At 42.2% G+C, this 20,233-nt stretch overlaps 1 protein-coding gene and 1 long non-coding RNA gene across 8 annotated transcripts in view; one reads left to right on the plus strand and one right to left on the minus strand.

Moving 5' to 3' along the window:
* LOC137377652 (protein Shroom4-like) overlaps positions 1 to 12,937 on the plus strand; it is a 214,923-nt gene extending 201,986 nt beyond the window's left edge. For 6 of the 7 annotated variants that reach the window (XM_068047538.1, XM_068047539.1, XM_068047536.1 and 3 more), the window contains one exon: positions 1 to 2,248. In XM_068047538.1, the coding sequence (XP_067903639.1) occupies positions 1 to 279 (279 nt within the window). In that variant the 3' untranslated portion in view covers positions 280 to 2,248. Of the gene's footprint in view, positions 2,249 to 10,188 lie in introns of those variants that run through there. The other variant, XM_068047537.1, reaches the window with a different exon arrangement.
* The window catches only part of LOC137377656 (uncharacterized), a 26,842-nt gene continuing 8,733 nt past the window's right edge, over positions 2,125 to 20,233 (minus strand). The window contains exons 2-3 of the long non-coding RNA XR_010976452.1: positions 13,796 to 13,931; positions 2,125 to 2,751 (exon numbers count right to left, since the gene is read on the minus strand). This is a non-coding gene — a long non-coding RNA (uncharacterized lncRNA). The remainder of the gene's footprint in view (positions 2,752 to 13,795; positions 13,932 to 20,233) is intronic.

Genomic DNA, 20,233 nt, shown 5'->3' on the forward strand with positions numbered 1-20,233 from the left:
CATGCATTGACTGAAAAGAAAAAACAACTCTCAGCACAGCTTGAAGAGGCCAAAGAGCTGAAGGAACATGTGGATCGCAGGGAGCATGCTGTCCATAATATCCTGGTCAAGCAGCTGTCAGAGGATGAGCTCCAGGATTATACTCACTTCGTAAAGATGAAATCTGCTCTCATCATTGAACAGAGAGAGCTAGAGGACAAAATCAAACTTGGGGAGGAGCAGCTCAAGTGTCTGAGGGAGAGTTTATCCCTCGGAGCATGCAAAAATAGCAACATCTGAAATGTAGAACACTTTAAAGTAAATATTTGGTCTAAATAACTAACTGCAAACTCTTCAAATGTTAGCAAACAATAGAGTCCTTTTTCAAATGTGTTACTATCCAATAGTTTTTAAATCCAAAATATATGCCCCTTATTTGTGACTGACTTATGATGATGAATCTTGGCCTTATCATATTAACTGTCATTCTTCAGTGGAATCAGCTCATGTGAAAATAAGGAAGTGTTAGCTTCTCCTGATTGGTTTAAAAAAAACAACCACTTTAGCACTCGGTCACAGGGATGAGAAAGGCCCCAAGTTCAATCGCTCACCAGTATTAAATTGACTGATTTTAGTTGGGGTATCTAAGGATCACCAATGGCCTCAGGGTCCAGAGCTAGGAAGGGGAAAAGTTAGCTCAGATTCCTGCTCCTGATTTTATCCAGTGACTTGCTGTAAACCGTGGATGTTGGGTGAGAACAATGTTGAGCTTGACTGTGATAAACTCTGCAGTAAAACAGCCTACTGATACTCAATGTCTGGGCTCATGCATGAAGAATGTCTAATTGAGCGAGGTACTGGAGGGCTGCCAGTCCAAGTGGAACCTTAAGAATTGGTCCCTTCAGCAGAGGATGATAGGGAGAACAGAAAGGACTGTCATAATTTTGAAGTTAAATAAATAGCATGAATTCAGGATTTGCAAAAATAACTCCTATTGGCTGAATTTTTAGCCAGCACGTTTTCTAGGATCGCATTGTACCCTTGAAATGTGTAACTCAATTAAAACCGCTTTAGTCTCCCTCCAGTGGCTCATTAGTAAATGCACTGTCCAGTTTACAAGTGAGCAATGCAGACTGGAAGAGTCCAAGTTTTGATTCTTGGTCTATGCTGAGATAGCTGGCCTCTGCTGGGGTAGGACAGATGGGGAAAATCAGCCACTGTTCCAGCACCTGACAACTATCCAGTGATCTTTACTGGGAAATGTACATGCAGATGTTGGATATGGACAGGATTGGGTTCCACTGTGATAACCTTCCATGGTAAAATAGTCTCCCTCACACTCAAAGGCCATTTGGCCAGGATATTGTAAGTCAGCTGGCACCCTGAGCACCTTCAGGGATAAGAAATGGGAGGACGGGGAAGCTTTTCATTAAAGGTGGCACTTTTGTTCTAGGTTAAAATTGCAATGAAATTGCCAATTTATCTCAGACACTGAAACTGCCAGGATGCATCTAGAAATTATAACTAATTTCAGAGCTCAGTGTTAGATTCAAAATGGCCAAGTGCAGAAATAATTGTATAATAGGTCTAATCCCAGATGTCTTTAAACAGGCCCAGTATGTATAGAATATGATGTGCTTGTGACATCTAGTGGCACATATCAGTATTACACTTATCTTAGTTTTCATTCCAATACCAACTGAACTGTTATATCCTCAGGCCTCTCTATGAATGATTGCTTGGAGTGGGAGCAATTCGTTTCACAAGTTGAGCTGTGGATTGATTGAGCAGCTGGACATTAGTCTCCACCAATGCCATCAAACTGGCAGCTGTTTTTATCATCAGAAATGGCATTCCTGATAAATTCAGAGCTAAGTAGTGCACACTAATAGCTGCTAGCACTGAAGATAGGGTAAAATTTAAGTGGTAACATAGTCTTAATAGTTATGTTAGAATAATGAAGGAATAGTAAAACCTCTGCTTAACAATGGAGCGTTTGAATGATTGTTGTGCCATTTATGTTACACTTTGCACAGAGTTTTCTCAGTTAGAGGATTGTAATTGCTTTCATATCATGTAGACTTGTATAGGCGGGGGGGGGAGGGGAAATGAGATTTTTTAGGCTATGTTCTCATATTTGTTAGTGTAAAGCTTTTATTCAAAAACTGGAATTATTGAATTTCTGCCAAAAATAATTACAAGGCTGCTTTTATTACATTGTATTGCAATTTACTGTAATCCACCAGACCTTCAATCGAGGTACCTTAATCACCATTCAGTGCACGGGAAAGTTTTTTTTGCAGTGTACATGCAGAATTGTTGTTTTAAGGGTTTTCTTTGAAGTTTGGGTTGAAGTAAATTTCCCGGTTGACTCTGTGGCCCCGATATCTGAGGCACCAAGGGTGCAGGTGGGAAGGTTTAGTGACCAGGAAACCTACAAGTAGTCGGCAGAACCTGATTTTTTTTTTTGTTTGATTCCTTATTTCATGGCTGCAGCCAGGCAGATTGAAGACTGGCTGACTGTCGGGCATGTAGGCCTGGGCCTGCAGGCCACAGCCAGGCATCTGTGATTGAGAAGGCTTAGGGTTGTCAGGAACGGGTTGGACAGACGCCCTGGTGGTGGGCATAGAGGTTGGACAGATGGTCAAGGTGGGGCTGGGGGAGGTCAGACAGATTGCTGGGTGGGCTGAACAGACAGCAGGCAAGAAATGTTGGACAGATCGTTGATGGGGTTGGCTTGTTGTGCTTTTCCTGGTCCACAGGCACGACCTGCTGGTGTTAAAAATAAAAATTATGTTAAAATGGAGGCATGCAGTCTCCTTAAAATATTGTATCTTTTATAAAAATGCTAAACCTCCCCTCGCATCCTAACCTGTGTCCTGAGAGCGGGTTGGTTGCCTGACCCCTGACCCATCTTCGTTAAAACTAGCAGTGGGCTGGTTGGGATGAGGTTAACCAATTTTTATTTTTACTCCTGCCACGCCACCCAAGCCGCCTGGAAGTGGTTAAAATATCCCCATGGTGTCTAGTGCCTGATTGATATAGGTTTTCAGAGTGTGTGAAGCTTACAAACTAATGTATGTGACAGTAGACAAATTCTTACGTTGTATGGTATTCCTCCATCCATTATTTCTCTTTTCAGATGCTGTTTATTTTCAGCATTTTATGTTCTAATTTAGTTTTGCAGGCTTTCTTTTTGGCTCTATGGATTACATTTATTCCAGAGTAGGAAAATAATTATATATCTAATCTAGCGGCACTGATTTGATTTTGTAGTGAAGCCTGAAAATCACTGTTGGCAATATTAAAAAATGAGAGCTTTAAACCTTTAGTCTAATTTTCATCTATCCACTGTTCTAATTCAGCACTTAACATGTTTATTTTAAACCAGTTAATCCCTCTGCTGAAATACTGGACAAAAGAATGCCATACAAACATATTAAATCAGTCATCATCTGAAAAATTAAATGGTATGTTACTGTTTTGGGTGGGATCTTTCATCAGAATGCTGTTCTGATGTGTGGGACAACTTGTCAAATCTAAGGAAGGTTCCCCTAATTTACAATTGGAACCCCTCTCTCATCAACCTCCTGCCCTCCCCCAACCCGTTTGTCTCCTCATGTCTTTCTCCTATATCTGCATTGTTTTGGTAGTTCGGAGAGATATTGAGTAAAATTTGTAATTTATTGTGTACATCAGAAGCCAATGGTTGCATTCTGTTTGACAACACAAATCACCACTTTTATTTTTGTTAGAAAATGAATACATGATGCACCATTTCAGTATGTTTATGCCCATCTTATTGGGCCAGGATTAAGGAAGACAGAAAGAACACTTAATGAAGGCCATCTCTGCCCAGTTTATGGAATAGCTGGGAATTGAAAACAGCATTTTGGGGTCTGTGTAGTTTAATTTTAAAGATTGAGCAGACATGTTTGCTATTTGCAATCTGAGGGGCTAGTGTGGCTGCTTTAGTTGAGAGCAAAGCTCTTGTAACAACCCTCACCCCACCTCCCAAAAAAAAGTATGGCATTATTGGCACACCAGGTTGTGACCCTGTTCCTTTATAGCAGCACACCATAAATATGCATTGCCCATTCAATAGGGGACTACAATGTGTTGCTTGTGCATCTCAAAATTGGATTTATGGGTGGGCTGTGGGAAGAATGGCACTCGGTGCCACAAAATAAGATAATCTAGATTGAAACTTTGAAAATTCCACATTCTAATTATTCTTGGGGTGGTGGAAGGTGGGTAAATCCTCAAACTTACTTCCTCATTCTTCTTGGTTTCTGTCATCCATTTTGGATTTGGGAACCATATTCAAAGAATTAATCTGTGTGTTTGTAAATTCACCTTAAAGATTTTCAATCCTAGAAACGTAAAGTTTAAGCAATTCATGTCACACATGTAACCAGCTCAGTTTGATGAATTGATGTACTGACAGTCAAGTCAGACCCCAATAAGGTTAATTATTGGCTATGCACCAAGTTTTAGAGGAGGTAAGATTTATGAGCCCAGGGTTTTTCAATTCTTTGTTCACCAGCTCATAGTTTTCTGCCCATTAAAGAAAATGGGCAGAGAATTGTGTACTGGCAGGCACAGAAATGAAAAATCCCAGCCACATTGCTTTCCAGGTGCTCTTCACTGTATTACTCCTAACTAGGTAGATTTAGTTGAGAAACACTGTTCAGCCCATTTCATCTAGTTCTTCCAAAATATCCAATCCTACTCCCTTCCCATTCCAGCTTTAATGTTCAATTAAAGAGGTTTAACAGCTTATCTCAAGGATGGATCTCTGCAGTGCAAAACTCCCTCAATCCCCCTAGGTTATGCACTCAAGTCCTACTGCGGAATTCCAACCCACAATCTTCTGTAACACAAAACCAAAGTACTGTGGATGCTGGAAATCTGAAATAAAAAGAGAAAATTATGGAAATACTCAGCAGGTCTGTCATCATCTCTGGAGAGAACACACCTTTCATCTCAGATTCTCTCTCTAAGTTTGTTTCTCTCTCCACAGATGCTACCTGACCTGCTTAGTATTTCCAGCATTTTCACTTTTTATTCCACAATCTTCTGTCCTGGGTGCCAATTAAGCCAACATGTAGTACTCTTCAACTCCTGGGCAGAATGGGATTGGTAATTGTTCTCTTACCCTATCCGTCCCAGTAGATTCAGCCTCCTATTTAACCACCTTGTGCATGCTGTGTGTTGACACTAGGCTGTTCGGAGTGAGGAGGGTTGATGTAGATTGGAGGGTGGGGGGAGAAAAGCTATCAGTAAAGGAAATCCTCAATGTACAAATCTGCACAATTAAAATGAAAACTTTCCACGTTCTCTCAGAACTTGAAGCATGAATTAAAGAAAAAAACTGGCTCGAGGTGGGCAGTTAATTCCATCGTTTCAAAAATTTTTTAGGGTGAGCACCTTCAATGAGCTTAACTTTGTATTTGTGCAAAAATCTCTCTCCCTCCCCCCCACCCTCCTAAACCACCTTAATTAGAAAAAAAAATTCAGATTTGTCTCCCAAGTCTTCAGTACTGAAAGAAGACTTTTCTTCACTGAGCCTTGCTTCCAGCACCACCTTGTTGCTCTTTCAGTGTATGTTTCACTATCATTGCTATGGACATTTTGTGATGCTCCTAATTAGTGGAGGTGGCTACTTTCAACATTGGTCAGCTACTTAATTAACATTAAGGGAGGTTGTGGGGACCAGACTTGCGGGATTCATATCTGCATTTCCTAATGGTGGGTTGTCGATGGCAGTTGTGCAACTGTGGGGTGGTGTACAGCAGAGGGCCTATCCTCGCAGGTATGGGGAAAAGAGCAGAAAGATAAAAATAAGGAAGATTCATTGATGGGTTTCAGCTCAAGACAAATGAGCTGAGCTGGAGCAGGCCACCTGGCATGGCTCCATGGGGCAGATGGGGGAGGAGTAGAGGGACAGAAAATTTAAAAAAAAATTGCAAGAAATATTTGGTGGGGGTGAAGGTTGCCCAAGCATTGGAAGTTAAGGTCACTGTCGGACATTATTCTGAAAAATTATTTTAGAACATTTCCTGGGATGCTCTGAAAGAAGCTAAAAATAATTCAACTGCTCCTCAGAGCTCCTAATACCCTGCATTGATGAGGCGGCAATACCTTACAGTTGTTCCTGTTGTGCAGCACTGAATCATGAAGCTTAATCTTCATATAAAACCAAAGCAGATGAAGCCTTTGCCAAATCAAAGCTGTGAAAAGCACAGCATCCAGCAGGAGAGTGCACTGCAATGATTTTGGAATCTACTAGAAAATTGTAGAAATTTAATTGAAAAATATATAAAAACTGTGAATAATTTATTTTTTTATTGTACATAACAGAACCCAATTTGATTAGTGATAAATGTTTGGATATATTTGTAATCCCAACATTTTTCTTTATTTAGCTTTGAAAAGCAAAAAAAAATCTGTAGATATTTGGAATTCTGGTGATAAAATAGTAAATTGTTAGGTGATGTTTCAATATAGATAAGTCTGCTTCCAGATTAGAGAACATGAGTCTCTGCCTCTTCACCATATACAGTAACTGTAAATTCACAAGGGTCAAATGTATTTCAAATTGATTTAATCTTTGTGTGATATTTAGCTTAAGAATATTTACATGCACTTGTAATATCTCCTATTTTATACAAGCACCTGATTAAATTGCTTTATGTTGTATATATCATGATTCAGTGTGAATAATGTTTGAAGTTTTCATGCACCTCAATAGAAAATTAATCTTCATCAAAGTCAACAATGTCAAATATCAGCAGTACTACTGAGATCAATATGGTGAGAATTACCAATGTCTTATTAAAAAATCCATAGCTGTTTTTTTTCTGTGATTAAATATAGACTGAACTGTTCATTTGAAAAGGCAGACTTGGGAGCTTTCTAGATCTACTTGATCATTATAAAGTACATTTATGTCTCTTGTTTTAATTTTCTAATAGTTATTTCATTCTTGTTACTCTTTCAAATATTTAAGTAACCAAATGTATAAAAACATTAGACAGGGAATGAAGATTTGGAGCCTGGCCATGCAGGCACAAGAGGGCTAGTGTCACGAAATAGATCCACCTCTCTACAAAAAATGGCCCAAAGCCTAATAGATATTCCATTCCAATCTCTTCATTGGGGAGCTTACTTTAGAATAAAAGGCTGAGCTCCCAGTCAGGCACTCCTGTGTAATCGAAACTAGGGTCTTAAATCTAAACAAAGTAAACTCCGAAGGTATGAGAGGCAAGTTGGCCGTGGTAGATTGGGAAACTACATTAAAGGTATGACAGTAGACAGGGAATGGCTAGCATTTAAAGAATTAATACTTGGTTTATGACAAATTTACATTCCTTTGAGGTACAAAAACCTAGCAGGAAAGGTGATCCAACCATGGCTAACAAAATTAGTTAACGATTGTATTAGATCAAAGGAAGAGGCTTATAAAGTTGCCAAAAAAAAGTAGTAAGCCTGAGGATTGGGTGCATTTTAAAATTCAGCAAAGGAGGACCAAAAAACTGATAGAGAAAATAGAATATGGAAGTAAACTAGTGATCAACGTAAAAACGGACTGGAAAAGCTTCTGTAGGTAGGTAACGAGGAGAAGATTGCAAAGACAAACGTGGGCCCGCTAGAGGCAGAGACAGGAGAATTTATAATGGGGAATAAGGAAATGGCAGAGAAACTAAACAAATACTTTGTGTCTGTCTTCACAGAGGAAGATACAAAAAACCTCCCAGGAATACTAAAGAACCAAGGGACGAGCGAGAATGAGGAACTGAAAGAAATTAGTAGTAGTTAAAAAGTAGTACTGGAGAAATTAATGGGACTGAAAGTTGATAAATCCCCTGGACCTGATGATCTAAATCCCAGAGTGTGGAAAGAGGTGGATGCGTGGGTGGTCATCTTTCAAAATTCTATAGATGCTGAAACGGTTCCTGAAGATTGGAAAGTAGCAAATGTAACTCTTCTATTTAAGAAAAGAGGGAGAGAGAAAATGGGGAACTACAGACCTATTAGCCTGACATCAGTGGTAGGGAAAATGAGAATTGCTGAAAATAAAGACATGTTGAAGCTTTTCATCTTACACTCATCAGGATAATATGCAAGTATAACCAATGTAAGGGAAACAACAACTTATATTGCATGAGAAGAGAGTGCTGATTGGTTGGCAAGTGAACTCTGATTGGTAGAAGTGTTGCAATGGAGAATGCACCTGTTTACAGTGACTGACAGTTACTGCTAAGCTTTGTCTGAAATTTAAACCAGGCAGCTTGACTCTGATCGGTCAAGGCATTGTCCTGAGGAATGAACCAGCGAATGGCTGTCACTTATTTTGTTCAGCTGAAACAAGCGCAATGTGTGTACATGTTCTTTCTGTCTGCAAAGAACAGGGCCCTATGCATTAGTACATGTAGCTTCCAGTACGCGCAAATGCGCCACACTGCGAGCCCTACTGACAATCTTAAACTGGTTGTCAGCGTAATTCTTAGCACACTGCGGATTATTTAGCAAATGTTGTTTAATCGCGGAATCACATCTAATGTTGGACACTGTGTTTTGAGTTTTGCAAACATGGGCTGGTTGGGTACGGCCTGTACCTGGCCCGTTGTGAACAGTGGCAGGGACATGTTTGATACGATCCGCCAGTCTTTGGAATGTATGGCTTATATACCTGGCATCACACTGGCATTGAAATTCATATATCACATTACTCATTTGTGTGATAGGCAGGATGTCTTTTTGGCTTGACGGGAGCATCCTGTTAGTGGCAAACACCACACGTGTTAATACTGCATAGTAGCAGCGTGAAACAGCTAGCTTTACCTGTGTAAAGCTGTACGTCCCAAAGACTGGCGGATCGTATCAAACTATGTGTCCCTTCCGCTGTTCGCAGCGGGCAAGGTACAGGCCATACCCAACAAGCCTGTGCATGCAAAACTCAAAACACAGCATGATTCCACGACTGGACAACATTTGCTAAATAATCTGCAGTGTGCTAAGAATTAAGCTGACAACCAATTTAAGATTGTCAGTAGGGCTCGCAGTGTGGCACATTTGTGCATACTGGAAGCTTACATGTATTAATACACAGGGCCCTGTTCTTTGCAGACAAAGAACATGTACACACATTGCGTCTGTTTCAGCTGAACAAAATAAGTGACAGCCATTTGCTGGTTCATTCCTCGGCAATGCCTTGACCAATCAGAGTCAAGCTGCCTGGTTTAAATTTCAAGCAAAGCTTAGAAGTTAACTGTCAGTCACCGTAAATAGGTGCATTCTCCATAGGAACACCTCTACCAATCAGAGTTCACTTGCCAACCAATCAGCACTCTCTTCTCATGCAGTATATGTTGTTGTTTTCCCTTACATTGGTTATACTGGCATATTGTCCTGATGAGTGGAAGATGAAAAGCTTCAACACTATGTCTCTATTTTCAGCAATTCTCAAGTTCTGTACTACCAAACGACTGTCAGTAGAGAAAATGCTAGTATTTATTTATAAAGGATGTGATAACTGGACACTTAGAAAATAATAGTAAGATTGGGCAGTGTCAACATGGATTTATGAAAGGGAAATTGTGTTTGACAAACCTGTTGGGAGTTTTTTGAGGATGTAGCTAGTAGAATGAATAAGGGGGAACCAGTGGATGTGGTGTATTTGGATTTTCAGAAGGCTTTCGATATGGTCCCACAGAGCTTAGTAAGAAAAATTAGAGTACATGGGAATTGGGGTAATATACTGGCATAGATTGAGAATTGGTTAACGGACAGAAAACAAAGAGTAGGAATAAATGGGTCATTGCCAGGTTGGTAGGCTGAGACTAATGGGGTACCACAAGGATCAGTGCTTGGGCTCCAGCTATTCACAATCTTTATCAATGATTTGGATGTAGGGACCAAATGTAATATTTCCAAGGTTGCTGATGTCACAAAGCTAGATGGGAATGTAAGTTGTAAGGAAGATGCAAAGAGGCTGCAAGGAGATTTAGACAGGCTAAGTGGGTGGGCAAGCACGTGCAAGATGGAATATAATGTGGAACAATGTGAACTTATCCACTTCGGTAGGAAAAACAGAAATGCAGAATATTTCTTAAATGTTGAGAGATTGGGAAGTGTTGATGTCCAAAGGATAGAGAGATTCAAACAGAGAGATCCACCATTGACATGCTGTTCTCCCTTCGCCAGCTACAGGAGAAATGCTGCGAACAACAGATGCCCCTCTACGTTGCTTTCATTGATCTCACCAAAGCCTTTGACCTCGTCAGCAGACGTGGTCTCTTCAGACTACTAGAAAAGATTGGATGTCCACCAAAGCTACGAAGTATCATCACCTCATTCCATGACAATATGAAAGGCACAATTCAGCATCACGGCGCTTCATCGGACCCCTTTCCTATCCTGAGTGGCGTGAAACAGGGCTGTGTTCTCGCTCCTACACTGTTTGGGATCTTCTGCTCCCTGCTCCTTTCACATGCGTTCAAGTCTTCAGAAGAAGGAATTTTCCTCCACACGAGATCCGGTGGCAGGTTGTTAAACCTTGCCCATCTAACAGGAAGACCAAAGTACAGAAAGTCCTCATCAGGGAACTCCTCTTTGCTGACGATGCTGCATTAACATCTCACACTGAAGAGTGTCTGCAGAGACTCATCGACAGGATTGCGGCTGCCTGCAACGAATTTGGCCTAACCATCAGTCTCAAGAAAAGGAACATCATGGGACAGGACGTCAGAAATGCTCCATCCATCAATATCGGCGACCACACTCTGGAAGTGGTTCAAGAGTTCACCACCTACCTAGGCTTAACTATCACCAGTAACCTGTGTCTCGATGCAGAAATTAACAAACGCATGGGAAAGGCTTCCACTGCTATGTCCAGACTGGCCAAGAGAGTGTGGGAAAATGGCACACTGACACGGAACACAAAAGTCCGAGTGTATCAAGCCTGTGTCCTCAGTACCTTGCTCTATGGCAGTGAGGCCTGGACAACGTATGTCAGCCAAGAGTGACATCTCAATTCATTCTATCTTCACTGCCTCCGGAGAATCCTTGGCATCAGGTGGCAGGACCGTATCTCCAACAGAGAAGTCCCCGAGGCAGCCAACATCCCCAGCATATACACCCTACTGAGCCAGCGGCGCTTGAGATGGTTTGGCCATGTGAGCCGCATGAAAGATGGCAGGATCCCCAAGGACGCATTGTACAGCAAGCTTGTCACTGGTATCAGAACCACCAGCCATCCATGTCGCCGCTTTAAAGACGTCTGCAAACGCGACATGAAGTCCTGTGAGACTGATCACAAGTCGTGGGAGTCAGTTGCCAGTGATCGCCAGAGCTGGCAGGCAGCCATAAAGCCGGGGCTAAAGTGTGGCAAGTCGAAGAGACTTGGCAGTTGGCAGGAAAAAAGACAGAGGCGCAAGGGGAGAGCCAACTGTGTAACAGCCCCGACAGCCAATGTTATCTGCAGCACCTGTGGAAGAGTCTGTCACTCTAGAATTGGCCTTTATAGCCACTCCAGGTGCTGCTTCACAAACCACTGACCACCTCCAGGTGCTTACCCATTGTCTCTTGAGACAAGGAGGCCAAAGAAGATGTCCAAAGGGACCTGGGTGTCCTTGTTCATAAGTCACTGAAAGCTAACGTGCAGGTGCAGCAAGCAATTAGGAATGCAAATGATATGTTGGTCTGTATTGCAAGAGGATTTGAGTACAGGAATAGAAATGTCTTGCTGCAATTGTTTAGAGCCTCGGTGAGACCACACCTAGAGTATTGTGTACAGTTGTGTACGCCTTACCTAAGGAAGGATATACTATACATAGAGGGAGTGCAGCAAAGGTTCATCAGACTGATGCCTAGGATGGCGGGAATATCCTATGAGGAGACAGGGCCAATATTCTCTAAAGTTTCGAAGAATGAGAGGTGATCTCATTGAAGCATACAAAATTCTTACAGGGCTCGACAGGGTAGATGCAGGAAGGGTGTTTCCCTGGCTGACGGGTCCAGAACCAGGGCACACAGTCTCAGAGTAAAAGGTAGGCCATTTAGGACTGAGATGAGGAGGAATTTCTTTACTCGAAGGGTGAATCTTTGAAATTCTCCACTGCAGAGGGCTGTGGAGGCTCAGTCATTGAGTATGTTCAAGACAAATTGATGGATTTCTAGATATTAAAGATATCAACGGATATAGGGATAGTGCAGGAAAATAGCGTTGAGGTTGAAGATCAATCATGATCTAGTTGAATGGCGGAGCAGGCTCAAGGGGTTGAATGGCCTATTACTGCTCTTGTTTCCTATGTTCCTATGGTTGGGAAATCATGGGCTTCACAGTGCCTGATTTATCATCATTAAATTAAGTTTTGTTCTGCCCCTGCTATAGATGTCACTAAACAGGACTGCAAGGTGATCAAAGCTGTTGAGTAACATAGGCAAGTTAAATTGAATTGGGACTATTAACATTATAGTAAAGTATTCAAACAGGTAAAATTGTAACTTCAATTAATGTTTTAATAAAAGCAATTTAATGTCATAAAATGAGTCATCTTGATGACAAAGTCAGCAAAGTGAACATTATGCTTTGTAAGATTTAGAACTTGAACAGAAGTGCCTGAAAGCAACAGTTAGGAGTATTATTTAAAGTATATTTCTTCCAACATTTGGCTCTCTGGTGACAATTTAACCAAATGAAATCTTTAGTCTACAACTATATGTATTTTATGCTTAGTTTTGTAATTTTGATCTATAAGGAAATGTGAGAAAGATCCTCTCAAAGGCATATCCAAATCTTTGTCCCCATAGGAGAGAGAGAAAGGAACAGTGTGAATATATAGTTGATAATACCCATGCATAATCTAGCCAATGCATTCTTAAACACCTCTTTAGCAAAAGCTCTAGCAGAAGATCTTATATTAAGCTGTCTAATTTGTGGATGCTTATCAATAAAAGACAATCCTGCAAAATTGTAATCCTGTGTCAGACACTATTGATTATGGTCTTCTTTCAAAATGCATGCAATAACATTTCAAATAGTTTATTCATGTTTTTATACATGTATACTTTTACAGAATTAGATATCCCTGCCTGCAGAACTTGTTACCCAGACCACCCCACCTCGAGAAAGGGGCTGGAAGTCAGGGTATGACCAAAAGAAGATTATAATATGCCAAATTTGGCTCACCAAGCTGTACAACATTTTTTATGTGAATTGGAGAATAAACCAAGCACTAAAGCAGCCTGTGAAAATGGCAAAATAGCTCAACCTCTTTAATGTGTGAAAGCTGAGTTAGTACTGGCATCTCTACTGGCTTTTTGAACTCAGAACTGTTGTCCACTTAGAAGGATTGTTTTAACCAACTGACCTCATTTCCCCAGTGAACATTATTCACTTGTGGCACAATTGTCAGCCTTCAAAATCTTTCTCTTTGTTAAATTCACTAACTCCAGACCTTGCCTGCAGTAAAGTACACACTTTGTTATGACGAGGTGAGAAAGGTGCCTAGGGGTCCTTTTTAGCCTTCACCTAGTCTTATTGTAACAGGATTTTAATTTTAAACACACCGTGTTTTGTTCACCGCTTTCCAATTATAAGGCAAGTAAATGAGCACAAACAGGCCTTCTAAGGTTTAAAGAAGAAAAGTGAAATTTATTAGAACTTAAACTCTAATTCAGTTAACGCCTACAGATACACGCCACGCCCCATGCTAGCATGTATATGTGACAGGTACATGCAAATAGAGACAGAAAAGAGCAGAAGAAAAAATAGAGAGGTTTGAGACAATCTCTGAAGAGGAGTTTTTACTGTGATTCGAGCTCGCTGTAGTCCTTGATTGTAGGTAGTCTTGCTTTTCGTTGGGGCCCAGTATTCTTCTTAAACCTTGTTCACTGTAGGAGATTTTTCTCTCTTGGGGTTCATATGTCTTCAATAGTTTCCGAAGCTGGTGAGAGCAGACAGGAGAGAGGTCTTTTCAGTCCAGGAGCGAACAGCTTTCTGAGTTTTAAAACTTTGTGGCAAGTTCAAATTCAAAAAACTCCAACAGCCAGTTAGTCATGTGACTAAACTGTTCAAACCACATCTTCTGTGTACTGGGGAAACAGGGACTGGTTCCTTTGTTCTGACACTTTTTGCTAGTTTGCAAAACAGGTCTTTCTGGCCTGACAATTCCTTGTGATAAGCCCTCTTTTCTTCCTAGCAACAATTTTAAGTTTTAATGTTCATGTGGCAAAATATGTCTCTCATTCTTGGCAGGTGGGGGCCTGCATGACACCTCCACACCCAGGGGAATGAAATGCGATTTGAATAAAAATGGCACATTTCATTAAAAGGTCTGAGAGAAATATAAGATACAGAAAGAAAAACAATGCATTTCTCTCTTTCATTCGTCAATCTTAAAGCTTATTAAAATTGTCTTTTTTGGGTGCCAGTGCTGCTCTAACTTCCCTTTTTGTGGCATGTGGTTCTTTGGGGAAGCTTTTCTTCAGTTTGCCCATTGCCATGACTGCCCAGGGTTTGTTCCTGTTGAGGTAATGTTTTTTCCAGGAGGATTAGTAGTGGGTAGGTCTATCCTGAACCCCCTCTCAATGCTTTGCTGAGCCAAGCAAAGGCTTTTGCCTTCAGGGGATGGGTGGTTCCCTTTTCCTCTGACTGTGGGGGAGAATTATTTGTTGATCTCCCCTTTGTTCTCAGGGACATTCCTACCTGCAGGTATTTGTGCAGACTTGACTGCACTCTCTGGTGGCACTTCAACTAGGCAAGGCATCACCCTCAAGGTTTCTGTGTCCTCTAGAGGTCTCTCTTTGTCTCTGCAGGTTCCTGTACATGCTATTAGCAACTCAAGTGGAGTGCTTCTAGAGTCTGTATTTACATAGGAGGATGGGGGGGGGGGGGGGGGGGGGGGTCTAACATTTTAAATTTTTCAGGGTTGGCTGACCAGACAGTAGGAGTTTTCATCCAGGATACCTCCCGGACTTCGTTTAACCTGCCCTCGTGGTCACTTTTTCCCCTTCTCCTTCTAAAACTTTGCCAGCCGTGTGCCTGCTTGTCCCCTTTTGTTCTCAACTGGGGTCCCTTACAGTTCACCAACCCTCTGCTGGAGGGTCCCCTTAACACCGGTACAGGACTTAGGGGTGCAGGTTTCACTGTAGGTTGGGGTTTCCCCTCAACCTGGTACATGTGGCAACTCCTGCAGTACTCCACCACATCTTTGTGGAGTTTTGGCCCGTCAAACTGCTGTTTTATGCAGGCTTTGGTCTTTCGTATACTGGCATGTACAGCCACTGTAGTCTCGTGGGCCCTTCTTAATATTTCTCCCCGGTACCTCTGTGGCACCACTAACTGGTGAACTACTGTCCACTCCTTAATCTCAGGTGTGTGAGGAGAACTCCATTTGCTCATCAGTACCTCATTCTTTAAATAGTAGCAGTCAAGGACTCCCTCTGCTTCACTTTCAGATTGGGCAGCCTGTACTAACTATCACAATACTGGGTCAGCTCACTGAGCCTCAGTGAGGGAAAATCCATTTAATTAATTCCCTGGGTCTCCTAACTTTCCAAAGTCTCGGACAGGCAGACCTCATAGTCATTTGCCTGCAGTGCCAATGCAGTCTCCTCTGGGGGAGCTGGTGTGATCATGGCCTGATTCACTGCACATTCAGGGACACTGCAGTGGACTGTCTCCTGCCACTGCCCTCTCTGACCTCCTGCGGTCTTTCTTTCACTTCTGGGGGGGCTACCACCTTCACCCCTGCCAGATCATTACCTAGGAGAGGTCAACCCCGTCCACAGGCAAACTAGGGACAATCCCCACGGTCACTGGTCCTGAAACTAGGTCGCACTCCAGGTGCACCCAGTTATACAGTTACAGGCTTACACCACTCTCCAATACCATTCACCACCATTTTGGTGTTCACTGCACTCTCTGAGGGAAAGGTTAGGCATTTTCCCAGTAAAGGGGATCTAGTGGCCCTGTGTCCCTGAGAATCAATATGGGCTTGCTTGCCCTACTCGAGGGGTATGGGGTTACTTTCCCGTCAGACACAAAACCCTGATAAGCTTCAGGAATTCTATTAACTTTTCCTGCACTGGCTGTAGTAAGCTTCCTGGGTTGCACTCTTACTGGAGTTAAAGCCACAGCTTGTTCTGTGCTTTCCATCAGGGTTCCGTCTTCACCGAGTGGTTGTGCCCTGATTAACCCTACAGGTTTTCCCTTTAGTTTCCAGCAGTCAGCCTTTAAATGCCCCGCCTTATTACAATGGAAGCACACAGGTCTCCGGGTCTCACTCTTGCTCACAGCACCTTCCTTTTTGGCTGAAGGAGGGCCCCCTGTGTCTCTTGCTTTCCTTTCTCTTCCAGGACTGCCTGGGCAGAGATCACCTTCCCACCCTTTGTCCTTTTTGGATTTGTGGGGGTGATTAGGAAAGGTTCTCCCCTGGGTAACCGATTTATAAATTAAAGCAAACTCATCTGCCAGGACGGCCGCTTGCCAGGCTCTCTCAACCTGCTGCTCCTCTACATAGGTCTTTATTGAGAGTGGGTGAGAGTTTTTAAATTCCTCTAACAGAATTACTTCTCTGAGAGTCTCAGAGCTGAGCTGTACTTTAAGAGCCCTCAGCCACTGGTCAAAAGCCAGCTGCTTACTTCTTTCAAACTCCAAATAAGTTTGATTAGCTTGCTTCTTGAGGGTTCTAAACTTTTGGTGATAGGCTTCGGGTACTAATTCATATGACCCGAGGACAGCATTTTATGTCAGTTCATAATTTGGTGAGCTCTCATCTGGTAACAAGGAATAAACCTCATGGGCTTTTCCAGTTAGCTTGTTTTGTCTTAAAAGAAACCAGTTCAGATGAAGGGTCACTGACCTGAAATGTTAACTCTGCTTCTCTCTCCACAGATGCTGCCAGACCTGCTGAGTATTTCCAGCATTTCTTGTTTTTATTCCAGGTCTCAGCTGGCCATTTTAGCTGCCTTGCCAGTTTCTCAAAAGACACAAAAAACTCTTCCACATCTTCCTCATTGAATTTTGGACTAAATTGAGCAAGTTTTAGCAATTTTGTACCCAGCCCTGAATTCTGATCCTCCATATTGGCCATGCTTTCACTGGGGTTACTCTGTCACCCCCTAGGTAGCTCAAGCCACTTCACCTCTCTTTCTTCGCATTCTTTCTGAAATATTCTTTCTCTCTCTCTCGTTCCTTCCCCGTCTTTCTTTTTCTTCATGTTCCTTTTGGAAGCTCTCTCTTTCTCTTCCCATTCCTTCTGGAAGGCTCTCTCTTTCTCTCTCTCCTCAAATGCAAGTTTCCTCTGCACCAATTGTATCTTTGCTAACACTACCCTGTCGGAGTCTGCTTCTAATTCTGTTACTGCCTCTTCAGATTCAAGGGAAAAATCGCTGGCCACTAACTTTAGGAGTTCAGACTTTCTAGCCTTGCCACGTACAGTGATGCCACACTGCTCAGCCATTTTTCTCAGCTCCTCCATAGACAGTGCTTTTAACTTATCCCAAGTTACTTCACCTTGGCTTAGAGAGCTACTCGCTTCAGTTGCAAACATGTTAGTATTCAATCACATACAACCACAAGAAAACCTGTATTAATCTTGCTCTTTTTTGATTGGGAACAATTTGGCTTCCCACTTCCAATTTCTCTTGTTTGTCTGTGGGTAAAATTCCGGACACTAGCACCCACATTTCTGTTACAACCAGGTGAGAAAGATGTCTAGGGGTCCCTTTTAGCCTTCACCTGGTCTTACTGTAACAGGATTTTAATTTTAAACACACCGTGTATTCAGCTCCCCCTTGGTGAATCCTTGTTCACCGCTTTCCAATTATAAGGCAAAGAAATAAGCACAAACAGGCCTTCTTAGGATTAATGAAAAAAAGTGACATTTATTTAACACCTATGGATACATGCCACGCCCCATGCTAGCATGTATATGTGATACGCACATGCAAATAAAGACAGAAAAGAGCAGAAGAAAAAATAGAGAGGTTTGAGGCAATCTCTGAAGAGGGGTTTTCACTGTGCTTCGAGCTCACTGTAGTCCTTGATTGTAGGTAGTCCTGCTTTTCATTGGGGCCCAGTATTCTTCTTAAACCTTGTTCACTGTAGGAGACTTTTCTCTCTTGGGGTTCATATGCCTTCAATGGTTTCCAAAGCTGGTGAGAGCGAGGTGAAAGCAGACAGGAGAGAGGTCTTTTCAGTCCAGGAGCGAACAGCTTTCTGAGTTTTAAAACTCTGTGGCAAGTTCAAAATCAAAAAACTCCGACAGCTAGTTAGTCATGTGACTAAAGTGGTCTGACCACGTCTTCCGTGTATTGAGGAAGCAGGGACTGGTTCCTTTGTTCCAACACTGTCTGCTAGTATGCAAAACAGGTCTTTCTGGCGAGGGGCCCTCTTTTCTTCCAAGCAACAATTTTAAGTTTTAATGTTCATGTGGCAAAATATGGCAGGTGGTGGCCTGCATGACAACTTCAGTTTGGCTTTGTGGTGATAAGTGGGAGAAAGAGTGCGTTTTAATTTTTTTCCCCCCAAAATATACTTTATTCATAAAAATTTGTAAAAGTACATTACATTACAAAACAATTCAAATTTGACATTTCATAAAGTGCAATCGAGAGTTTTGAATATAAGTTTAGCAGGCATTTATTTCAGCACACTGACCAGAATTAATAGCCATAGGTAAAGGGGCTCAAGAGGTTCTAACAACCTTTTGGTGGGTTCGATCCAAAATAGTTTCAGAACCACTGCTAAATGTAACTGCTTGTCCACCATCAATTATTATAATAGTAGATAATTTCCACTGTTCACTATGTCCTATGTATTTGCTATGTTCTCCTATACAAGTTCCTCCCCAAGTTGAGTCTCTGGCAGAACTTCACGTAAACCACTAGATAGCAATCCACCACGAGGTGAATTACAAACCCTCAGAACATGAATTGGAGATACTGCAGCCTTGGGATGCTATTTTCAGGGAGTATTGTGGTTACATTTTTATTTAGCACTGCTCTGTTATTCTTATGCAAGCTATCCTAGATGCCTTTCTACACGTGATCCTACACAATGAGTGTCACTTATTTTACTTACGAGGAAACATGACGACCAAACTTGACCCTGTCCTTATATCCGCAAACACACACACTTTCCAGGAGAAGTTAATGGATAGTTATCATGAGTTGATAACTCAGGCTGATATTTCTCCTCCCTAGCCAGTGAACTGAGGTTCTTTCTGTCTCCTAGGCATGGAGCAATATCGATCCTGGAAGCTAACTAGTCCATATAGCTCATTAACACACCAGGTGGTGAATTTATCCAGTGAGTCATCGTGTGATTGCTTCTGAAATTTGCACTTTTACAGCATGGAAACCTTATTTTCTTGGGTACCAGCAGATCCCTCGTGGCATTGCTCAGTGATTTAGGGGATACTGTTTTATAATGGTGGGTGCATATCATGTAGTGTACAATGTATTATCAGGGCAATTAATTTAATATAACAAGTTATTTGTTGTCACCGGATCTTCTCGGAAACCATTATTTTTGTGCAAAACTCTGCTCTTCAGGCAGCAAACCATAATAAATAGAGTAGATTTAAAAATTACTTTTAATGGCTGGCCTCCTTAACATGCCAGTTGCTGATTCTCGACCAAAGGGTGGAAAGCAGCTGCCGGGCTGTTAAAATTGAATGGCAGGAGGCTACCACCAGGGACCTGCAAGAACTGTCTCTGACACAAGGTAAGTGTGCCAGATGGCACTCCCAGTTGAGTAGGAGACGAGGTGAGATAAGCGCAGGGGAGGCCAGTATTTCCTTGCGGGTATATCTGCTCTTCCTGACCCACAATGAAACTAAAAAAAAATTGAAAAACTTACTAATTCTGGTACTAGCAGGGTTTGTCTAGTGAGGAAGCCACCACTGCTCCCCTGGTTTACAATAGCAGATTGCTGATGCCATCGGAGTCCAATCTGCATATTTAAAGAGGACCTTGTAAGTTTTGGGTGAGAGTCCTTGTGCCTAAAATTAGGCCGGGAAAGGAGTGGTAATTCCCCATTCCGTTTTACCGTTTTTTCTCCTCTTTTCTCCACCGCTCCTGTGGATTGGTGAAAGTCAGGCCGGAATTTTACGCCCCCCAAACGGGTGGTAGTGGGGGCCTAAAATTGAATGGGAGGCGGGGGAGCGTTCCGAATCCCTCCCACCCCCGTTGCCAATTTACATGGGGCGGCGGCAGCGAGAAACAGCCTGCCCGCCCCAGG

The sequence above is a fragment of the Heterodontus francisci genome, chromosome 15 (genome assembly GCF_036365525.1).
Source record: "Heterodontus francisci isolate sHetFra1 chromosome 15, sHetFra1.hap1, whole genome shotgun sequence".
In the NCBI taxonomy this organism is placed as follows: domain Eukaryota; kingdom Metazoa; phylum Chordata; class Chondrichthyes; order Heterodontiformes; family Heterodontidae; genus Heterodontus; species Heterodontus francisci.